At 35.7% G+C, this 13,599-nt stretch overlaps 4 protein-coding genes across 8 annotated transcripts; 1 reads left to right on the top strand and 3 right to left on the bottom strand.

Moving 5' to 3' along the window:
* Positions 1-3: 3 nt before the first annotated feature.
* LOC143183481 (uncharacterized) lies at positions 4-1,040 on the bottom strand. The gene is made up of 3 exons (XM_076385026.1): positions 762-1,040; positions 206-481; positions 4-135 (listed from the first exon to the last, which is right to left on the bottom strand). Exons 1-3 carry the CDS (start codon positions 827-829, stop codon positions 123-125), a joined length of 357 nt encoding a protein of 118 aa, XP_076241141.1. The 5' UTR covers positions 830-1,040; the 3' UTR covers positions 4-122.
* A 148-nt stretch (positions 1,041-1,188) lies between these two features.
* On the bottom strand, positions 1,189-3,199 carry Gxivspla2 (phospholipase A2 group XII). Its single transcript, XM_076385019.1, has 3 exons — positions 2,654-3,199; positions 2,020-2,087; positions 1,189-1,939 (listed from the first exon to the last, which is right to left on the bottom strand). Exons 1-3 carry the CDS (start codon positions 2,892-2,894, stop codon positions 1,622-1,624), a joined length of 627 nt encoding a protein of 208 aa, XP_076241134.1. The 5' UTR covers positions 2,895-3,199; the 3' UTR covers positions 1,189-1,621.
* Positions 3,200-3,356: 157 nt separating this feature from the next.
* LOC143183479 (uncharacterized) lies at positions 3,357-4,964 on the bottom strand. 5 transcript variants are annotated; one of them, XM_076385024.1, is made up of 3 exons: positions 4,833-4,964; positions 3,715-3,836; positions 3,357-3,646 (listed from the first exon to the last, which is right to left on the bottom strand). In XM_076385024.1, exons 2-3 carry the CDS (start codon positions 3,811-3,813, stop codon positions 3,449-3,451), a joined length of 297 nt encoding a protein of 98 aa, XP_076241139.1. In that variant the 5' UTR covers positions 3,814-3,836; positions 4,833-4,964; the 3' UTR covers positions 3,357-3,448. The 5 variants fall into 5 exon arrangements, with proteins under 5 accessions (XP_076241139.1, XP_076241137.1, XP_076241138.1 ...); XM_076385022.1 differs by lacking the exon at positions 4,833-4,964 and adding an exon at positions 4,507-4,627; XM_076385023.1 differs by lacking the exon at positions 4,833-4,964 and adding an exon at positions 4,364-4,500.
* Positions 4,939-13,561, top strand: Garz (Sec7 domain-containing protein garz). The gene is made up of 14 exons (XM_076384994.1): positions 4,939-5,206; positions 5,470-5,668; positions 5,736-5,963; positions 6,031-6,137; positions 6,251-6,764; positions 6,827-7,218; positions 7,306-7,483; positions 8,234-8,349; positions 8,421-8,609; positions 8,685-9,020; positions 9,108-9,316; positions 9,403-9,648; positions 9,722-12,275; positions 12,720-13,561. The coding sequence occupies exons 1-14, from the start codon at positions 5,087-5,089 to the stop codon at positions 12,819-12,821; spliced, it is 5,490 nt and encodes a 1,829-aa protein (XP_076241109.1). The 5' UTR covers positions 4,939-5,086; the 3' UTR covers positions 12,822-13,561.
* The last annotated feature ends 38 nt before the right edge of the window (positions 13,562-13,599 follow it).

Here is a 13,599-nt window from a genome sequence, read left to right as displayed (position 1 = left end):
TCTCTTGAAGATGCTTTGCACAAACGGAGAAAAATTTGCAGAGGTATCCTGAGCATGAGTAGCTGAACTAATGTCATATCTGTTGAATTTTGCTCTATTCCCTTTGAATTTTTCCTGTGCATTTATTGTCTCCTTCTATATATAAATTTAGATGATAAGATAAATTCTAAAATTAAAATATTTTTTAACGCATTAATGTGCATACTTTAACTTTTTTCTCTTTCTCCTCATTTCTCGTCTTTTTTTTTCAGCATTTGCTAAATCTATATATTTTTTCCGTTGTTCTGGAGACATTCGAGTCCACAATTTTCCAGCTGCTCGTGCAACCCTGGTTACATGTTCTTTAGGTTTCTTGCTACGTAGCCGCAAGAAAAAAATAATAAAGGGGTTGGTAGTCCGATGTTTTGTTAACTTTCTTTTACTGACACGCGAATTAGTATTGTTTGAAGCCCTTTTATTTTTCCCGGGACGATCACCTACGCTACCCAAAATGAAGAAGTACAAAGTACGATTTTATGTATTACCTTTCGTATCGGAGTAAATTATCGTTAGATGCACAAGGTGTATCGCTACATGTCATCTATTCTGATTATTATCTTTATTATTAAAACATTCTATATATTTTCCTTTTATCGTCGAATTAGATTATTCAATATGAAAAAGAACTTGAACCAGTTCGTGAACATTCAAAATAATCAGAGTAAACGAGTCATCTATGCAGTTCACCTTGCACTAACCATACAAGTCAGAAATTGTCTTACCTGTCGATACTTTCTTTCTTCCGTTCTTTGTGCACCTTGGATGGTTGCGCAGACCCGGTGTTTCCCATCCTTGCAATTCTTTTAGAATTTTTTAACAAATCCCTGTTGTGCACCACATTACTTGATAATTTTTAACGAAAATGTTCCATAAAATCGTAGTTGTAATGACATTGTCAACGGAGTTGCATTCCCTTGTTTCTTAGAAGAAACAAGAAAGGACATAAAAAATTTGAAATCCTAAAAAATTCTTGTAGTAGGTCAAAATGCATCTCCACCAGTATTCGCAAACTATTCGTAAACAGTATGAAAACTAAATGTCTTAGAAATCGTCTGCTCGCGAAAAGATCGGGTAACAAAAAAAGTTTGCAATGTTTGTAAACTGTTTGCTGGTGGAGACAGTTTTATAACTAGAAGACTAGAACAGGAAATAGTAAATGTTAAACATCTTTTCAAATTATACTTGTATTAGTTGTGTACAAAACATTTTTAGTAATAATCAGATCTAAATCAATTGCGCATTTCATATCAAAGAAAGGAATACAATATTGCATGTTTCAACACTAAAAAGATGTGCCTTATGTATAGTATACAGAGGTGGCCGGTTATAGTTACTCGTGATTTTTTCATCATGTCTTTTTATTTGCGCAATGCAAACTTTACACAAAATCCAAATATTACAATTTTTAAATATTCAACGTTTTTAATCTTTAGATTTTTAAATATTTTTATTTATTTAAACTGCTAAATTCTGACTCCTAGTGTAAAATCGTCTATTTCCTCGGGAATTTGCATACAAATTCAAAAAACCGTAACTATAATCGAACACATTTATATTTCTTAAATTAGAAATTCTTGTAGTTCTATAGTTCTCCTCCAGCCTGAGCTGCTTTCTTGGGTTTCTTGTTTTTACTCCACTTATCTCCACAATAACACGCTTCTTTTTGTGCATCCATGTAACTCTTACATCCTAAAGTAGTCGTACCAGTAAAAAGCATCTTCGCAGCAGCTTTACATGTGTTTATCACTGTAGCTGACTGATATCCCTCACAATATTTGTATAAGCATCTCTTAAATTCCAAGTCGCATTTCTCCTTATCCGTGTTACACGTATCGTAACAAATGTCATGCGTATCGCAACACTTGGTCATTTCCGCCAATGGCAAATATTCTTGATTGATCTACAACATTTGAAACAATTATTATATTTTTTCTCTTTGTTTTGAATCATAAAGAGATTTAATTCAAATAATTTATATACCTCGATTCCCAGAGACCCACATCCATTGCTTTGAGGTTTATGATTCCAATCAGGTTTTGGCGTAATACCTAAAATACAAAATATTCGCGCCATAATGAACAGAAAATAACAACCAATTGAATTCGACCATGTCAGATGTTGAACACGTTGAGTCACAGCCGACTCTAGTACTATCTATCCTGAACGAAAACAGCAACACTGCGAGAGTCCGATTTTGCAGTAGATAGACAGAGACACATAATGCTGCATACTCTTTTCATCAAGTGCAAAATCAGATTCTTACAGTGTTGCTGTTTGTCGTTCAACATAGCTAGTATTAGAGTTGGCTGTGGTTAAATATATTTATAGTTTATCATGCTTATACTAAAGTATACTCAATACGAATTAAACGTGACTTTTTAACGAATATAAAATACTCAGCAGTACTAATCACGTATATTATATCATGTATTAGTATAGTTTGGAAAATTCTATAAAAATACAATAGTGAGCAAGTTGCGACATTATTAGTGTGTCTCAAATTCTGACCAATAGCAATAGTCTGATATAAAACAAATTGTAGATGCACTTTAAGGCTGGAGATAACGAAATCTAAAAATTATGATAACGATAGGATGATAGGTTAAGTGTTTACCTCCTGGACACTGAAAAATACAGTTTTCTTCCACTGCTGCATCGAACACCTCGTGTATGTCTTTAATCTTCCTTGCGACAGTGATTGTATTTTGAAATAAGTCATGGAAAACCGATTCCGCCGTCAATACGGCGTCCCTTAAATTCGAGAGCAAGCCAGCTCCATAGCCGGACCATGCATAGGCAAGGAAAGTTAAAACGTACACAAGAGCTTTCCGATATTGAGTAAAATCCATTTTCATGCGTTCCCAATGCACTACTGACACACTGTTCCACCGGTCTGTGGATATTTTTGGCGAATTGAATCACATAGGTGTACACGATTGTAGGCACGTGCTAGCAAATACAACGAAATAATTTTTCGCTCTTCCTTTCCGTCATACTGTATATACATACATATTATTCATAAGCTATGTTTTATACGCAATTTTAATGCGTTACAAATCGGAATATTTTGTCATTCTTAATGTCGCTTAATGTTGTGTTATAGAAATTGTTTATTTTTTGTATAAATTCATTGAATCCTGTTTTATTTTTTTGATTAGAACAAAAATCAGCACACAGAATTAAAAATTGAGTTGATACACTAAAATAAAATAAGATTCTAACTAAATTAAATTTAATTGCAATTTACTGGTGATATTGTTTGCCTTTAAAAGTATTTATTGTTAATTACTATAAAGGCAGAAGTAATTATAACAAGATTTGTTAGTCGTGGAATAATAATTTTTATTACATTACATAAAAAAAATTAATGTACAATTTATTTGATTAAAGCGGAATTAAGTAGCGTGTATTATAATTTTTTCTGTAATTCTCCAGTTTCATATAGTTTCACTATGTCCTTACCACCTCCTAAACATATTCCTTTTACAAATACCCTGGGTACTGTCCTTGCTCCAGTCATTTCACCCAATATAGTTTGGATTTCATCCCAGTCATCTCTTTGATCTAGTTCGATTGTAGTATACTTCTGTTGTAGTTTGTTAAATACCTAAGTCAAAACCACAGTAAAAATGATAACATATTATGCAAAATTATATAGAAGTAAAGTGTTAGTACCTGCTTTGCCATCGTGCAATAGGGACATGTTGTTTTAGAGAAAATCACAACTGTGTCGGATGCAATCAGTTGATCAACTTGTTCTTTCGTCACAGGCATAATCTTTTCCTTCCCACTGAAAACTAAAGCCAACAGATTGAGATAAAACGATTATTACTGTAATATTAAAACAATACCTGTCCTTCAATTTCCATGCCATCATTTCATTTCAAACGTAAAATTTGACAAAACTCATTAGTTTTCGTAAAATTAACGACAGCAGAAATTTATCACCTGTCTCGTAATCTTTCTCCCAGCCTTCACAATCCGATCTGTTTTCGACAATCATTTTTGCCGTACTACTGACATAAATCGACGCGATTTTACGCAAACTGATTTGGAATTTTTGTTTGAAAAAGGAATACATGGTTGATGGTCGTGTAACGCTAATTCTCCAATTTTAGGTTGGTGATCAAACAAAAGACAATCACAAAGTGTGCCGTGTAATCGATTCTGAACACAAAATATTCGAATTTGAACTTAGCTTCTTTTATTTTAAATCTTTAATACCACTGTAGTAAAAATTGAAATAATAATGCGATTCGAATACTTAAATTTTGGATACTGGAGAAACTGATTTTAACGTGTTTTAATGGTTAATAGTACGCACCACTGTTTCAAGTCTTGCAGGAATTAGTTCCGTAACGAATGTGATAAATGACACAACGACAGAAATATTTGAAGTATATGTTGCGATATTTTCCTATTAAGCTTAATCTAAGAATGGGAGTTGTTATATACTAAAACACATACATAACTGACCACTTCCACATTTCGTTACATCTACCTCCAAACTGAAAAATCTGTGTAGAATTCTAAGATTCTTATATTCTTCACAAATATTTATATACCTTACCATTAGACGATTTAATATTAATTTGAATATATCTTTATTATTAGCAGAAAAAATTGTTGAATATACAATTTTATCTACATATTAAATAAGTTATACTAGAGTGTTGAAATCTATACATCATGAAAGACATAAGGATCCATAATTTTCTTTTATTAAGAAATTCTTGATGATTATTTAGAAATTTCAATATATTTTTACTAAATACAACTTATCACATACGTACCGTAGAGACCATAGAGACTGCGTCGAATGTGGTAAAATGAAGAATTTCTGGATTTGTAGTCTCATTGTCAGATGGCAGAGCGATTGCACGTAAAAGATGGTTGATTGTCGAACACCTTTTCAAACAAACCAGTCGATGACTATCGTGTTGGAACGTTGGAAGTGTTCTCTTGACACTTGACGTTACGGATTATCGAACTGTTTGTAAGGTTTCTTCAGGCTGAAAATGGTGTAAGGACAAGTGCTGTAAAGAAGATGAGCAGGATCGCAAGAATGGCCTGCCCGGGAGGCGGCCTGTACGTCGTCGAGGGCGAAGTCTGCCTCCTGGTTACGGCTATGAGACGAGGTGCCCGATGGTCCTCGCACTCTCATCAGGTTAGAACGCGTTGTCAATTGCCTTTTTTACAAGGGATCGTAACAAAAATGAAGCGATTACATTTTTGTCGGATTCTATATATGTTTATGTGTTATTGTCACAAGGATTTATTACCATTGCTGTTAAATCAAAGAGAATATCTAAAACAGTATGGTAACAGTTCTGAAAGTTGACAATGTCATTTAACATGATTGTTTACATTTATGTTATTTTGCGTATTTCAAGTTTAAAGATAATCATATATTAATAATTGTGTTTTAAGGATGACGATCAAGACACTTTAATGAAAGGTTTAACTACATTAAAAGAGGCACTAAACGAAGCAAAAGATTTGTCTCAGCTGGAACCAGGAGTGTTTTTAGCACCATTTTTGGAAATTATTAGGTCTGAAGAAACAACAGGACCTGTTACCAGTCTTGCATTGTCTGCTGTTAATAAAATAATATCCTATGGTTTTATTGGTATGTACAAGAAAAATAATTAATAGTATATTAGTGTAAATTTGTAAAAATTTTATAATTATTACAGATCCTGATCATCCTGCCATAGCACAATGTGTAGAGGCTGTTGCAGATGCTGTTACACATGCAAGATTTGTTGGAACTGATGCCTCTGGGGATGGAGTTGTTTTAATGAGAATACTTCAAGTTTTGAGAGCCCTCATGTTATCATCCGCTGGTGACTATTTATCAAATGAAAGCATTTGCGAAATTATGCTCAGTTGTTTTAGGATATGTTTTGAAACACGTCTCAGTGGTAAGAAAATTAAACATGCTTAATTTTTATTTTTAATTTTGATAATATATAACATATTTGTTTATAGAATTGCTAAGAAGAACAGCAGAACATTGTTTAAGGGATATGGTACAACATCTTTTTAGTAGATTACCACAATTTGCAGATGACACAAGAGTTTTATTGAATATGAAAGTATGTTATTAATCGTATTAATTACATCTTAATAAAGATATATTATATGTAATATATATTTCTGTAGCAGTGCTAGTGGAGTGTAAAGGTTTAATTATTATATATTTTTACAGAAAATGAGGACAAATAATATGGAAAATACTCGTAGTAAAAATAGGAGAAATAAAAATCATTTCAAACAAAAAGCAGCAAAAGTAAACGCGGAAGATATTGGTGATACTGATACCCAACTTGTAAGCCATGTTGATAGACTTAAAGCAGGTCACTTAGCAACATCACCTGTTGCTACTGCAGGAAATATTGTTGACATGCAGGGTTCGTTGGATCAAGGAACCATGGAAAAAATGGAGGAGGAAAATAAAGAAAATAAAGAAAATAATAAAAAGAATCCAAATGAGAAAAACGAGGCTGTCAAACAGGAAATTGATTCAGATACAAATAAGAAGCAGGAAGATGTGAAAGACAACTCGGAAAACAAAGAAAATAACGAAGAGACAGAGAAAAGTACAAATGTCTCTATAGAAAAAGAACACGTTTCCCAAGAAGAAAGTAAGAGTTTGGAAAAAGAAGAAGTAGATGAACAAGATCAGGCAAAGGAAATACTTTCCGCTAAACAAGAAACTCAAGGTAATTATAATTATTGTAATTAAAATAAACGTAATGTGCTATTAATTTTACTATGTTTTTAGAAAATCAAACAGTTGATGACGAAAAAAAAGGTGATCTAGTAACGTCTCCAGCAGGAAGTGTTGAAGATTTGTCACTAGATGATAGTACAAGCAGTGCTTATAAGACATCAAAAGTAAAAGAATCTGAACAAGTGGAAGAATATATTAATGCTCAAGGAGTTCGTTTCATGCCCCACCAGCAATTAGCACCTTATGGTGCTCTCTGTGTTCGTGAATTATTTAGATTTCTTGTGTCTTTGTGCAGTCCCCTCGATAAACAAAATAATGAAGTTATGACACATCTTGGTCTTAGTTTATTACAAGTTGCATTAGAAATTGCTGCCGATGCACTGTCAAATTTTCCGTCATTACTTGCTCTTGTGAAAGATGATCTGTGTAGGAATCTCATCTTGGTAAGAAAATAATGTCCATCTGTTTTTGCATTCGTGAAATTTATTTTAAGAAAGATGAGACACCCAATAATTGTAATTATTTACCAGCTTCTTGGCACAGATCGGTTATCGATTCTTGCAGCGGACTTGCAAGTATCATTTCTGTTATTCGAATCGCAAAGAGAGCATTTAAAATTCCAAATGGAGCATTATATAATAAAATTGATGGAAATAGTGAACTCAGATTCTAATAGGATATCGTACGATCAACGAGAATTAGCACTCGGTATGAATATTGTATAACACAGGGTGTAATATGTATAGGTTTCAATATTTTAGGGGATGGTAGAAGATCTCAAATGAGTCACAAAATGCCCCATAACATAGTGTCCGATCTGCTTCCGTTTTGCAATAATAATCCTTCAAAGTTAACATGTCTACACGGTAAACTATGAGTCAGAGGATTTTGTAATTTTGCAGATATATTAAGAAAGATCAGTAGAAGAAAAAAGTCTAAATACATATTATTGTATCTTTTACGGTTTTATTTTTAAAACCGTAAAAGATCGAAAATGCTTGTGGAAAAGAACGTAGGTAACATACATAGATGTAGTGTAACCCAAAAAGTTGTCGGTAATCAGCTGTTCAAGATTGACTCAGTAATCGACAAAACAAGGACCGTTTACAATATGAGCCCTATTGAAGGATTTGTGTCTATGAGGGTTCTAAAACGTGTTCAGGACCTTCCGAAACAAACACAACCTTCTCAAGGTTCGATCGAATTCTCTAGGTCAACGGACTCTTTCAATGTGTTTGTCTCACCGATATGCACAAGCTATTCTTGGTTTCAGAACATAGTGCTAAGTTTAAGGCATTATTACTGCAAAACGAAAGCAAATCGGATACTATGTTATAGGACATTTTGTGATTTAATTGGGGTATCCTACTACCCCTTAAAATATTGAAACAAATACATGTTACACCCTGTATAATATTGATGCAAATTCCAAGCAAACTTTGCTTTTCTTAATTCTAGAGGCCATAGTAAGATTATGGAGAATACCTGGGTTACCTGCAGAATTATATCTAAATTATGATTGCGGTTTGTATTCAACAAATTTGTATGAAGAATTAATGAAGCTTTTATCAAAGGTATGTTTACTGTAGCAAAATATAATAATTTAATTGAATTTAAGATTATATTCAGTACATTTTGATGTTAGAATGCTTCTGCATTAATGGGTAATATGCATAGTATGCAGTTCATTTCTTTGGACGCTATATTTATGCTGATTTCTGGAATGGAAATTAGATGTAAAGGGTACAAGGAGCTATGCAAACCATCTCGGCATAATGCTTCGCCGAATCTTCCAACACGAGAAGAATTGCTCGGAATAAAGGCAAATAAACGGGTATGATTTTTAAAATTATGATTTTTGTAATTAAATAGGGGGATACAGCTATACATACACTATTTTTAAACATAGTGGTTGGTGCTTGGAACAGAAAAATTCAATGAAAGTCCACGTGAAGGAATTGCAAAATTGACAGAACATGGTCTTTTGGGTGGTAGTCCAGGTAATCCTGATCCAGAGAAAGTAGCGAAGTTTTTAAAGGAGAATCCTGGACTTGACAAGAAAGCCATCGGGGAATACATTAGTAAAAAGGAAAATAAAAATGTTCTGAACTGTTTTGTTCATAATTTCGATTTGAGAAATACACGAATCGATCAAGCTTTAAGACTTTATTTAGAATCATTCAGGCTTCCTGGTGAAGCACCACTTATTTCCTTGTTGCTCGAAAAATTCGCAGAACATTGGCACGTGAGTTTAGCATTCCATTTCAGCGGCATTTATATAACATTATGACATAAAGACATGTATCTAAAGAATCACTGTTTGTTTTCTCAGGATAGTAATGGCAAGCCATTTTCTTCAGCAGATGCTGCATTTACTTTGGCATATGCCGTAATTATGTTAAATGTTGATCAACATAATTATAATGTAAAACGGCAAAATAATCCAATGACTGCTGATGAATTTAAAAGAAATTTAAAAAAGGTCAACGGTGGTGCCGATTTTGATCAAGAAATGCTCGATGAAATATATTCCTCTATTAAGTAAGAACATTTTTCATCCGATAATACTTATCAATGGTTTTAAGTTTTTCATTTCATAAGTAACTTGATAATACTGTTATCATTAGGGGTGAGGAAATCGTAATGCCAGCCGAGCAAACTGGTCTGGTAAAAGAAAATTATTTGTGGAAAGTACTATTGCGTAGAGGTGTCGGGCCCGAAAGTTTTTATTTAAAAGTTGGAAATGCTGGTGAATTTGTAGACAAGGAGTTAGCTGAACAGGCATGGGCTCCTATCATAAGCGCTCTATGCAGAGCATATGATAAAGCACCTGATAGATCTTTGCAACGTCGTGTTGCTGAAACATTCCTCCGGTTAGTTACATTTTGTTAGATAAAAAGAAAAACACTGAATTACCATATCAATATAATCATTGTTACATTTCAGTTGCGCTTCAATTAGTGCTCATTACGGTATGAGCAGTGATTTGGATACGCTCGTTGTCAGTTTATGTAAGTTCACAGGACTCGCAACCGGTGGCGAACCCGACCAAATAGTCCTGCAACTCGGTGGAAGTGGCAGATGTCAATTAGCTGCACGCACTCTCTTCAAGATCACGCATATGCATGGGGATGCAATAAGAGCATCATGGAAAAATATCGTCGATTGCTTGCAGTCTTTGTATAAAGCAAGATTGTTACCAAAGTGTCTTACAGAGGGAGAAGATTTTATAGATTCATCAGGAAAAATATCTCTGCTACGAGAACCAGCTATACCTAAGCCACAACCAGTTGACCAAGGAATATTATCTAGCTTGTATTCATATATAGCTATGGATACATCGCGAATGTCTCACCCCGCGGAAGCAACTGCAAGAAAAAGAGCAACTGAGTTTGTCGCCAATTGCTATTTAAAACAAATTATCGAAGAGAGCAAGTTTTTACAGGTTGAATCACTTCGTTCCCTCGTGGGTGCTTTAGTATTTACGAATCCCCACGATGAGGATGTTCTAGTATTTTTATTAGAGTTACTACTCGAAGTAACTATTCAAAATCGTGATCGAGTATCATGCATTTGGCCAATAGTACAGGCACACATGGATGGACTACTTACAACAGCAGCACGAGAAAATCATCCGTATCTCCTAGAAAGAGTAGCCGTTGGAATGTTAAGACTTGCAATCAGATTACTACGTGGAGAAGAATGTGCATGGACCGTTCTGCCTCCTCTCTTACCCTTGACTCATCTGCCTTCTGTTACTACTGCACCTCTCGCAAGACAAATTGCTTACGGTTTATTTGAATTGCTGAAGACCGGTGCAGCTAATATTCACAGTACAGAAGACTGGAAAGTGGTGTTCAGTTTATTGGAGTGTGCTGGCGCAGGTGCATTATCACCAAAGCAGTCGAACACTGTACTAGACGAAGCAACGAATTCTAGAACATCGGTTTTAGATCCTAGACCCATCAGTCCTGTACCGGAGTGGGTGCTGGTATCTCCAACGGGAACAGAAGCACCGTTACCAGTCGCTGCTGACACAATCGTTCTTGATCGCGACCTGCAACCGCACGACCCCGCTGCTCTTGTCAAATGCTGCGAAAGCCTAACGTTTTTAGTTAGAGATGTGGCGCACGTAACTCCCTTTAATTTCGAACTGTGCATCCGCTGTGTGAGAACCTTTGCCGAGGCTGTTCTCCAGTGTACAGGTAAGAGAACGAGGATCCACAGTGCAGCAGAAGAAGTCGCTGGTTACCAACAGAGCCCTATTCAGCTGTTGGATTTAATGCATACATTGCATACTAGAACCGCTCAAGTATTTCGGTGGTGGGCCGAGGAAAGTAACGCTACTGAGGGTGTTTCTTTGTGGCCGCAAGCATGGAGACCTCTATTGCAAGGTATTGCAAGGCTTTGCTGCGACTCTCGTAGACCTGTCCGCACCGCAGCAATAACATATCTTCAGAGTACTCTACTTGCACACGATTTAGCACAATTGTCGGCGGTAGAGTGGTCTCAGTGTTTGGAACAGGTGCTATTTCCTTTGTTGGCTCAATTACTTGGGCCAATAGCAACAAATGACCCTATTGGAGTCGAGGAGACACGAGTCAGAGCAGCGATGTTGTTGTCGAAAGTATTTCTTCACCACTTGAATCCTTTGTTGAGTCTCCCTGGATTCTTGCCTTTATGGCTTACTGTCCTAGACTTACTTCGTGCCTACATGCACGCTGATAATAGTGAACTTCTTTTTGAAGCCATACCTGAATCGTTAAAGAACATGTTGCTGGTGATGTCATCGGCAAACGTATTAGAACCAAACTCTAATCTGTGGGCACCTACTTGGAGAACCATCGACAGTTTCTTACCTAATTTGAAAACTGAACTATTTCCTGATCCACCTCCACCACCACCGCCGTTGCAAGTACAGCAAGCTTCGCAGGTTATCAGTTTGGTGGAGCAACAACAACCGTCATTCCCTGGATCCATCGCGCCGCAGCCAGAAAATGCGTTAATTAACCAAACTGAATGTTCCTTGCACCAAGAATCAGAAAGGAAGACTGTGTACGCATCAGAAATCACGAATCTTAACCAAAGGACTAATGTAGCGTCAATTTCAATACCACCAACGATACCTTTCGAAGGCAAGGAATCACAACAAGTGATTACGCTGGTTAATCAACAACCTCCAAGTGTTTCGAGTCCAGTCGCGGTGCAACCAGCTGCTCAACAGGTTTTTGATATTTGTCAACCGATCAATCACATGATCATTGAATCAGAAGAGCAAAGGCAGAAATCGAAAACATCAAATGAAGAAGACCCTGAGCGGCTATCAAAGATTAGTCAAAAGCAAGAGCATGTTTCTCCAAGCAAATACGAGGAATGGAAGCAACAGCATCACTTGCAAGTCTCGCCACAGGACCATCACGCTGTACAGCATTTACCGTATCAACAGGAACCTCAACAAATTGGAACAATCAACGCTTCGCATTGTGCAAGCTCGTCCGAGGTGAATGAATGTCTTGTATTCTAATCGGAGCAAATCACACCGCTTGCTAAGTTTTTTTTCGTTTTATCGTTCACATCATTTAAATTTGTATCTGTAATTCTAATTATTTTGATTTATTTTGGCTTCGTATCGGAAAATATCAAGCATCGAAGATACAGTAAAACAAGAACGTACAGTCAGTGAAAGGGATACAGTAGATTTGTAGATTGAAGTCAATTTTTAGACATCGTTATACCGAGTGTAAAAATTTGATAAATTTAGTGTATTTCTTCTGCAGTGTCAGCGGGGCTGAAGACACTCAATAAGACAAGCAATATCGTTTTTTATTTTGTTTCGTTGTGCTAAACTATTTCAAATTATACGCACGCAGCTCTTTTCATTATAATATATGATTGTTTGGCGTTAGTTTAAGTATCGAAAAATAATGAAATATTTTCTTTACAGACAACAGCTGTAGATTCTACGGCAGCAACGATGTTTAATTCTTCGGCATATTTCAGCGAGGATCCTACAGCGGATCGACTGTTCGCCGTAACTAATCCTTGACCACTGTACATTCGTTATGTATATTGTATGATAGTAACTGTTTCCGCAAAGCATGATCTTGTTCCGTGGAAGAAAATTTCTCTCCTGGAAGCAGTTCTAACTGAAATGAAGACTCAGTAGGCACAATCGTAGATAGACATTGGGCTTGTATATTTTCCCATTGCGATATATTAATAATAATATATTACAATGTATTTGATATTATTATTAATATATACATATACATATACATATATATAAATACGGACAGTTGTAAACGTGTGCAATACGAGTATCGTATTCCGCGACATTTCACGAACACGTTATTTTTAAACAAATTTTCGACGCATGAGCGTTCTAGAATCATTTGTACAAGCAGTGTCATGTCGTCGAGAAAATAGGCCACGTCTGTCTCGCAAAACGTCGGACGATTTTGTATAAACAAATTGGGGTGGCGCGGATTACGAAACCATCGAATAAATTATTGAAAATCGTTCCTAGGCGAGCGGCTGGCGTATCAATTATTCTCGCAATTGCGTTATAGATTTCAGTTAGCTCATTATATTATATGTACAATGCAATTCGCGAGAGGAGGGGATCGATATTTCTCCTTCTATTTGGTGTCTCTCCCTAAACATATGAAATAATATGAATACGTAATGGCCCACTGAGTGCCTAGACTCAGATAATTCAAATTCTTTCAGCGTGTCTTGTCAACGTCACTTTGTACATACGCAAGAAATATATCGAATAATCATGGACGTATGAAGATTTTATTAACACAAATTTCATGAATATT

This window comes from Calliopsis andreniformis, chromosome 9, assembly GCF_051401765.1.
Source record: "Calliopsis andreniformis isolate RMS-2024a chromosome 9, iyCalAndr_principal, whole genome shotgun sequence".
Taxonomy (NCBI): domain Eukaryota; kingdom Metazoa; phylum Arthropoda; class Insecta; order Hymenoptera; family Andrenidae; genus Calliopsis; species Calliopsis andreniformis.
This window is presented reverse-complemented; position numbering and strand designations above follow the sequence as displayed.

What these genes read in the sequence shown, in the direction of transcription:
- LOC143183481 (XM_076385026.1), bottom strand. Translation starts at nt 829, where the DNA reads ATGGGAAACACCGGGTCTGCGCAACCATCCAAGGTGCACAAAGAACGG. An exon ending in AAGAAAGAAAGTATCGACAG is followed by an intron (nt 482 to 761) that starts GTAAGACAATTT and finishes CATTTTGGGTAG; the next exon opens with CGTAGGTGATCGTCCCGGGA.
- Gxivspla2 (XM_076385019.1), bottom strand. Translation starts at nt 2,894, where the DNA reads ATGAAAATGGATTTTACTCAATATCGGAAAGCTCTTGTGTACGTTTTA. An exon ending in TATTTTTCAGTGTCCAGGAG is followed by an intron (nt 2,088 to 2,653) that starts GTAAACACTTAA and finishes TTTGTATTTTAG; the next exon opens with GTATTACGCCAAAACCTGAT. An exon ending in GTGGGTCTCTGGGAATCGAG is followed by an intron (nt 1,940 to 2,019) that starts GTATATAAATTA and finishes CAAATGTTGTAG; the next exon opens with ATCAATCAAGAATATTTGCC.
- LOC143183479 (XM_076385021.1), bottom strand. Translation starts at nt 4,120, where the DNA reads ATGTATTCCTTTTTCAAACAAAAATTCCAAATCAGTTTGCGTAAAATC. An exon ending in GGAGAAAGATTACGAGACAG is followed by an intron (nt 3,837 to 3,987) that starts GTGATAAATTTC and finishes TGTTGGCTTTAG; the next exon opens with TTTTCAGTGGGAAGGAAAAG. An exon ending in ATTGCACGATGGCAAAGCAG is followed by an intron (nt 3,647 to 3,714) that starts GTACTAACACTT and finishes GTTTTGACTTAG; the next exon opens with GTATTTAACAAACTACAACA.
- Garz (XM_076384994.1), top strand. Translation starts at nt 5,087, where the DNA reads ATGAGCAGGATCGCAAGAATGGCCTGCCCGGGAGGCGGCCTGTACGTC. An exon ending in TAATGAAGCTTTTATCAAAG is followed by an intron (nt 8,350 to 8,420) that starts GTATGTTTACTG and finishes TTTTGATGTTAG; the next exon opens with AATGCTTCTGCATTAATGGG. An exon ending in GAAATATATTCCTCTATTAA is followed by an intron (nt 9,317 to 9,402) that starts GTAAGAACATTT and finishes TGTTATCATTAG; the next exon opens with GGGTGAGGAAATCGTAATGC.